Raw genomic sequence first — 7,329 nt, 5'->3', positions numbered from 1 at the left:
AATTGAACCAGCGCTAGTATAAGCAGGTGATATACTCGTAGAAAGATTCTTGTCTAGTTCTTATTAATTTAATGATATTTACAAGTTCTATAAATAAGTATTCTGTAAACAAAGTCAGGATTTTTTTTATGTCGGTTCTCCCAACGGTTCTCCCTTGGACGTTCTCGTAACGACTGCAATGTAAAGTAATTTTATCTAATAATTTATCGTTAAGTTTTTTTGCCAGTCACGGAAATGTTCGTTAAATGGTTTAGTGTAGTGACATGCACCGTTTGTTTCTTATATACCATTTACATCTTGTACAGCTTAGGACATTTCTTGTCGAACCATAACGTAACTAATGAAACGATTGTTTCATCGAAGGAAGGTAAAAGAAACGATAGTAGTATCAGATAGTAGTTGGAATTATTTTCGATCGTTTTATTGCAGATGAAAGCAATGTCTCGTTATTATGGCCCTTATCGACAGACATGACTCTGTTAAGTATTTTTATTTTACAACACTCATTTATGGCTAGTGAGCTCGTGAAAGATTTATTTTCCAAGTTCCAAGTTGATTACATAGAACGAACTGTCTATAATGTTTTCAGTGCCATGACTCTTCATTTATTAATCAGTAAATGGGAGTTCATTTCATCTGTTACATTATGGAAAGTCGATACCTTTTCTAACGACGTTTCTTGGTACACATTTACGACCCTTCACGTGTTGGCTTGGATAATAATTTATAGCGGGTGTCTGATGATGGATTTATCAGAATTGGCTGGGTTAAAACAAGTATATTACAAATTTTCATCAAGGCCATGCCCGATTGTAATGAAGTCGAGAGGATTGTTACGTTATTATATGCATATGAGACATCCAAGTCTGACAGGATTTCTCATTATTTTTTGGATACATCCTTATATGACGTAAGTCATATACTTGCAGAGTTATAAATAATAAATTCTTTAGAATAGAGAAGTAATCGATATTTAATGTTTTGTAGATTAGACAGATTATTATTGGCTTCGATACTTACTATTTATATGGGCTTAATGTGGACCATTGATAAAGAAGATTATGATTATCATGCTCATCTTGTGAAGCTAAAGCAAAACGAATTGCTATAATCTTACAATATTATATGTCCAACCTGCGTGTTCATTACATTACTTTTATACTATTTTTTTGTTGATTTACATTTATACTCTTCGTTTGTTTGTATTAACATTTATTTAAGAATTTCGTACTGTAAAGTACATGTGCATACAACAAATACACGTGTACAAAGTGATAGACTTGATTATTCTATTAATTTCACTACTACTTCTTGAATTTAGTTTATAATTTCAATTAAAAGAGCTGTACCCTTCAAAATCCAATAAGGCTGTGGTTGTTCGGACGGTAGTAAAACTTGCACAACGAAATTTGTACTGTGCCCAGTCGTAGATAATACACCTGCTCTAACTGCTGTTTTATACAGTGGGCAAACGTATCTCGGATCATCTTCCGGCAGTTCTAATACTGGATTTATGTGCATGACTGGTAGCGACGGATGCATCTCACCTAACAATATTCACTGTTTATCGATTTTATATAACATGACAAAACAGGCATTTACCTATATTTGCATCCACCAACATCATGGTTTGAAAATCCCATCTACCAGCATCTATGTACAATCCATGTATTAGAACTCCATCCTCCGGCACTTTTAAACCTTTATAGACCTCCGGCACCTGTGATATCGAGCACATGAGATGTATTTCCTAGTAGTTTTTAATTACGTTATAATATTTTTACGACCGGACCTCCTGTTCAGCTTTCTTGTGTTCTATTTCAATTTCATCTTGATCGAGAACAATTTCAGAAGTGATAAAGTCCAATTTCAAATGATCTATCGGGGTATTATACTTTCTCGCGCACGTTTGTAACATGCCGGTTAGAAATCCTTGAGGGAAAGACAATCCCGAGATCCAGAACGAAATGGGTTTCGCGTCCACAAACCATACCTATAGTTTATGATACGGCTGCTGAACCGTTCGCTATTTTAATTACCATTATCTTACTTGAATGAAATCGATTCTCAGCTCCAAATTTCTTATCCAACTTCCTAAAGTCTTTAAAGACGGGTACACGTTCACGTTATGCCACATTTGTGGTACCTAATTAAAAAGTACAGTTACAAAAACAGTTTGAATGATATAGTGATACAAGTATTCTGACGGTCGAACCTGATTATTAATAAAAGCAATGAAAACGCTTTCCAATTCTTCGGACATGACGACGAAACCTTTAATTGCTTTCTGTAACTTGTCTATTGACGAGTGTATCTTTTGCAACAGTATATTATATCTCTCGACTTCGTGAACGAGCACGGTAGTCATTGACGGAAGCCTACCCGCCGAATCTCTCTGTAAAAACTCACGCATAACATTTGTTTCACGGCAAGGTGTACAGTCAGGATTTATATCTGTCGCTTACTATCATATGCTCTGGATTACATTTCAAAGGATCTATCTTCTGTTCAATCCTACGCTTGACCATGTCTGCTATTTCGTACGCTATTTCCGACCTCGATTTCCCTTCCTCGGTCACGGATTCTTGCGGTTGTACTTCCAAAATAGTGTTCAGAACAAACTGCGCCTCTTTTAACTGGGAATTTAAACAATTGTATAATTGCTCTCGATTAATTCTGTTTCTTAATTACCTGATAAATGATATTCGCGTTTTCGTGCATTCCAAACACTTCGGGGTCATCGATTATCGAGAAATCTTCTACGAAATCTTTGTACTGATCCAACGTTTTATAAGCCGGGCAGTAATACCTGCCAGACGGTGAATAGACATAATCGTGGGCCAAAGTTTTCGGAGAGAAGAAAATATCCAAGATCGTCTTCATACATCTCAAGTCCCAGTTGTCCGTGACTCTACCTCCGTAAGTTATTTCACCTGAAAGAAAGAAACAGAATCAAATATATTTAAATTAAAAACATGTTTACGAACCTGTCGTGTATATCAGTGCATTCCAAGGTACGTGTTCGTGTATGCAAAACAGTTTCAAATTGAGTAAACAGCATTCCCTATCGCTATCATTAAATTCGTAGAGAATATTCCATCCCAGAGGACCGAACTTTTTTCGTTCTTGGACGATCGCGTGGAAGAAACAAACGCCAAATATAATTCTCCTCCATTTATCATCCAAATCTGTATAAGACACATTTTTATATGTAATGTGCACATTTTCACCTTAAGAGATCTATTTCTTACGATGATACTCGAAGAATTCTTCATCTAAATCGTACAAAGCTCTCTTAATATTAGCCTTTAAACCTTTCGGCGGTTCGTTCGTAACTTTGACGGAATTTTGAAGAACGGAAACGGGGAAAGCGATGCTGGGCATCGAGCTTAGGAACAATCGGAAGTCGGGGTGTATCACTCCTTCCGGTTCTTCCGCGATTTCTAATACGAGCTGTTCCATTTTGATCATCCAAGAAGTGGCAAGGTGGCAGTTTTGTAGAAACACCCATCTGCCCTCGACGGTGCCATTTCGTAAGTGACCTTCCGCGACGGGACCCTGGCCTTGTCCTAAAGAAATCGAATCGTATCTGTCCGTGAATTCCATATCGTGCGCGAATTTTAAGAACCCGCTGAAAGGATCCGATCCAGTCGTCAGTATAAACACCAGCGGTATCTTGTTCGACGTGTCCGCAAACCTGAAAACGTGCTGGTAAGCGTAATCTTTAAATTGCATTTGAGCTTGATGCAAAAAGTGCCAGTGTCATATTTGGAATCAGTTAAACCCGGTTTGCGATTGTACATTCTACGTAGAAAACGACAATCACAAATTTTGTTTAAGCTAGGCGTCTCCTAGACCGTCTCTATGTGCATTAGATGTTAGAAATAATTTGAATAATCTTCAAGTTTTTCATTTCATCTTTATACGTATTGGCATTGATACTTTTTGTACCAAGCAAAAATTGGATATGTACAAAAGCTGTAGTGACGCCATAGGCGATTCGACGAATTTTTGACCGAGATTTTTCGCCACGTAAGCCGTGATCGCGAAAATCAATAGATTCTCTTTCAAAGCTCTCAGCAGCATTAATTTTTCTATATCGCTCAACAGTTTATCCCATTCGCGCGTAGCGTAAGTTTCGTTCGTAGGAATCACATTGATTTCCTAAAAGAAAATCGTAAGTAGATTTGCAGTTGGAATTGAAATCTAAGAAAACGGAATTTACTTCTTCGAAATATCCGAGTTTTATTGGTATTCTCTTAAATACGTCGTTTAGAATATGTTTGAAGCTTTCGAACGATCTGGCCAAGTAATTTACAGAGAGCCACATGTGATTTGTTAAAGTAGGATAATCCGGCATCTCTTCCTATTCATAGTACATTATTATGATAAAATGATTGATAAGGAATTTTAGGTGTAGAAGGCATGAATAAGAATTATATAAAAGAGACAATTCTTTATTGATTAAAAAAAACGCTCTATGGATTATCGATGGGAAACAGCTTACTACAATGATATGCGAAGGTCCTCGCAGCATAAAATTCCACTGTGTGTTAGTTACGATCTTGTTATTCATATGTATAGCAATATTGAGCATAAAGCTATACACCAATTTATGTTTTTCAAATAAGCCTCGAGAAACGTTCGTATAAACAGCTAACGTTATTTCACTTATTAATGACTGCAAACGTTTCTGCAAGTTATCCTCCTTCTCGGTGGTTTCGATCACCACGTTAAATATCTGGTATAAAAACGAAAGATGATAAAAATCTATATATCATCCAAGTCTGTTATTGAGTCACTTACCTGATTGAAATATTTTAACGAAAATTGATACATAGGATCTATGTTCGCGAGATCCGCCACTATAAAGTATAACACCGATCCTCTGTTCGCTACAGAACGATATTTCTCACGTGCCTCTGATATCTTTTGCTCAGTAGCTTCACTTTCAATCAACCTCGTCGCGATGATAGCAGATGTTTCTTTGCTGTCGTTCAACGTTTCTATTAAATCCTCGTTGTCTAAAATATCACCTCCTGAACTGAACAACAAGGTCAGTATTCTGTCTTCGATATTTTGCAATTGTCCTTTATCTGCATTGATTTTCATTATCAAATCGTTCCTCATTGTCTCCAGATCCGGCCTCTCGAGACGTACAACATCTCTGAAGTAAATGTGTAATGTAATTAAGGAATTAATAATTGTGTTAACACAGCTGAGACGACGTACGCGAGTAGTTGCTCCTCGAGGCCTCCTAGAGTCACGGTAAAGTTGACTATCGTTACTTTGATACAGACCTCTGGCAGGTAATGAGGATTTGCGATCTTGGTTGTGATGTACAGTCTAAAGTCGTCATCGTACTCGACGTCTGTGTCACCGAAACGTATCAACGTTCGACCTCCCTAAACGATTACAACTCGCAGTTACATTTATAAATATCGGAGAATTATTTCTGTTGGCATGTACGTACAAGAACGAAAAGTTGTTTGAGTAAAATCGGTTCTAAGCTCGGATCTAGAACTTCGCCAACTTCCTGAAGCAGCACAGGAGCTCCTAATCTTATAGACGCTTCCAATATCCTCATTAAATTCACATCCGTTAATTTGCATATCTTTAGATTGTTATCTTGTTCCATGTTCCGTATCCATCTATTCGCCTTCGTGAGAAAAACGTGAAATTAATATAATACGTAAGTTTTATAATCGCGTGCATCGCGTGATTACTTGTTCTTGAGGGTCGATCATCAAAGGCCAACGACTGGCCTGGGTGACGAAGATCGCGTTCTCGGTGCTGACTTTGTCTCGAGGCAGACCGTACGTGTTCCATAAACGGATCTCATAAGGATCAGCTAATATCGTGATAATACTATAGTTTTCAGTGGTAGTTATATTGTATTGTTTGCAGCTGGCTAGCCAGGCCTGTATCAGTTCTTCCCTGTACTCGTTTGTAAAAGCACCCAAGTAAGCGAGTGCTCCAGCGGCTACCAGAGTATCGCCGGTCAAATTAAAAATTTGCTTATCGAATCCCTGATCGAAAGAGGATCATTAATAATTAATCGTATCAGGATTTTATCCGACCATACTCGCGTCATTTCCTCCCATCGGATCCGTTCGTCCACCAACGCCGACGTTAATCGACCCGATCTGTTCAATCTCGTCTCTGCCAATTCCATCTTGGCTTGCAATTTACTCAAATTCTCCATAGCCGTGTCGTATTGCTTCTGCAACTTTTTGATCTTGTTCTCCACCTCGATCAGCTCCTCCCGCTTCTGTCGAACGACGTCCTCTATCTGCTTCAATTCCGCCGCAGCTTTTTGCAGTCTGTGACGTCGGATTACTAACTAATTAATGTTTCACACAATTTTTCCTCGACTCACCTTTGACGCTTCGGCTCGACGACTCTGTAGATTTTAGCGTATCCGTCTATAGCTCTGACCCAGATGCACATTGATTTACAAGCTTTACTTTGTCTGGCTACTAATTCTGGCTTGAATTCCGGATGGTCGATGTACGCTTGTAACTTTTCTAAAAGCTTATCACTGATCTCGTCTTTGGGGTAAGTGTACAAACGATCGAGAAAGTGTATATCGCCAAGAACCAGCCTCGCCGAATTCCAATCCGTTCTGAGGTCATCCAAAGCAGGATTCAATTATAAATTAATAGGAAAATTGCGGAATGTTATGATTATATGGGTTCGATTATTTCGTATACAAGAATGCAGGATGAGTTTGAAATCTAAACAGTTTTGCTTTAAAGAATCGAACGGGACTCACTTTTCACCTAATAGCAGATTCACAGCTTCCATGACGAAACGCACCAAGTGCGGTGGCCTGGCGAACACGCGAATCTCGTTAATGTCGTCCTTGTTCAAAGCCTCCAAGGCTTTCTGAGCCTCCAGCAAAGCAGGCATCGCTGCTTCCAAGTCCTTTCTAGCGTCAGCTTCTAGAATCCCTGTTTCTTCAGCTTTTTCCTAATACAAATCGACTTGTATCACGTATTATTTTATTGAAACACGTTGAGTAAAATTACACGATGGAGATTATTAAGGATGTATTGGCTATACAGTCAATCCCAAAAGTTTATGCACTTTAGAAACGCATTTTTTAAAAAGAAATCAGACGTCGGAAGAACATTGCTAATAATAAACAACAAAAAAAATTTTTCGATTTTTCCGAGATTTTTCCAAGGGGTACCCCTTCAATTTCTTCCAAATTTTCGTTTCTGGCCAATAACTCCCAAACCGTTGGACATACCGAAAAATTGCATATGACCTTTTTTGTAGAGGACGACGAGATCTACAATTTCCATGTAAAAATTTTTCGCTAGC

General features: G+C 38.2%; 3 protein-coding genes across 5 annotated transcripts in view; 2 read left to right on the top strand and 1 right to left on the bottom strand.

Annotated features, from left to right (window-relative positions):
* The first annotated feature begins 69 nt into the window (after positions 1-69).
* The window catches only part of LOC108621980 (uncharacterized), a 24,627-nt gene continuing 17,367 nt past the window's right edge, over positions 70-7,329 (top strand). Inside the window, exon 1 of the mRNA XM_018019603.2 lies at positions 70-180. The gene's annotated coding sequence lies outside the window, so the exon portion shown is untranslated. The remainder of the gene's footprint in view (positions 181-7,329) is intronic.
* LOC108621979 (nurim homolog) lies at positions 187-1,275 on the top strand. 3 transcript variants are annotated; one of them, XM_018019601.2, is made up of 4 exons: positions 187-367; positions 430-478; positions 731-910; positions 988-1,275. In XM_018019601.2, exons 1-4 carry the CDS (start codon positions 235-237, stop codon positions 1,109-1,111), a joined length of 486 nt encoding a protein of 161 aa, XP_017875090.1. In that variant the 5' UTR covers positions 187-234; the 3' UTR covers positions 1,112-1,275. The 3 variants fall into 3 exon arrangements, with proteins under 3 accessions (XP_017875090.1, XP_017875089.1, XP_017875087.1); XM_018019600.2 differs by having other exon boundaries at positions 590-910; XM_018019598.2 differs by having other exon boundaries at positions 430-910.
* The window catches only part of Dhc16F (Dynein heavy chain at 16F), a 19,883-nt gene continuing 13,857 nt past the window's right edge, over positions 1,304-7,329 (bottom strand). Inside the window, exons 43-61 of the mRNA XM_026811118.1 lie at positions 6,776-6,972; positions 6,380-6,625; positions 6,086-6,323; positions 5,727-6,029; positions 5,474-5,659; positions 5,233-5,405; positions 4,807-5,167; positions 4,508-4,741; positions 4,226-4,366; positions 3,974-4,164; positions 3,252-3,697; positions 2,988-3,188; positions 2,692-2,933; positions 2,466-2,636; positions 2,216-2,395; positions 2,051-2,146; positions 1,793-1,993; positions 1,603-1,720; positions 1,304-1,547 (exon numbers count right to left, since the gene is read on the bottom strand). Coding sequence (XP_026666919.1) covers positions 1,318-1,547; positions 1,603-1,720; positions 1,793-1,993; positions 2,051-2,146; positions 2,216-2,395; positions 2,466-2,636; positions 2,692-2,933; positions 2,988-3,188; positions 3,252-3,697; positions 3,974-4,164; positions 4,226-4,366; positions 4,508-4,741; positions 4,807-5,167; positions 5,233-5,405; positions 5,474-5,659; positions 5,727-6,029; positions 6,086-6,323; positions 6,380-6,625; positions 6,776-6,972 — 4,155 coding nt within the window. The 3' untranslated portion in view covers positions 1,304-1,317. The remainder of the gene's footprint in view (positions 1,548-1,602; positions 1,721-1,792; positions 1,994-2,050; positions 2,147-2,215; positions 2,396-2,465; positions 2,637-2,691; positions 2,934-2,987; positions 3,189-3,251; positions 3,698-3,973; positions 4,165-4,225; positions 4,367-4,507; positions 4,742-4,806; positions 5,168-5,232; positions 5,406-5,473; positions 5,660-5,726; positions 6,030-6,085; positions 6,324-6,379; positions 6,626-6,775; positions 6,973-7,329) is intronic.

The sequence above is a fragment of the Ceratina calcarata genome, unplaced genomic scaffold, assembly GCF_001652005.2.
Source record: "Ceratina calcarata isolate Rehan_Ccalc_2016 unplaced genomic scaffold, ASM165200v1 scaffold191.2, whole genome shotgun sequence".
NCBI classification, from domain to species: Eukaryota; Metazoa; Arthropoda; class Insecta; order Hymenoptera; family Apidae; genus Ceratina; species Ceratina calcarata.
Note: the sequence above shows the minus strand (reverse complement) of the source record. Positions and strands in the feature narration are given on the sequence as shown.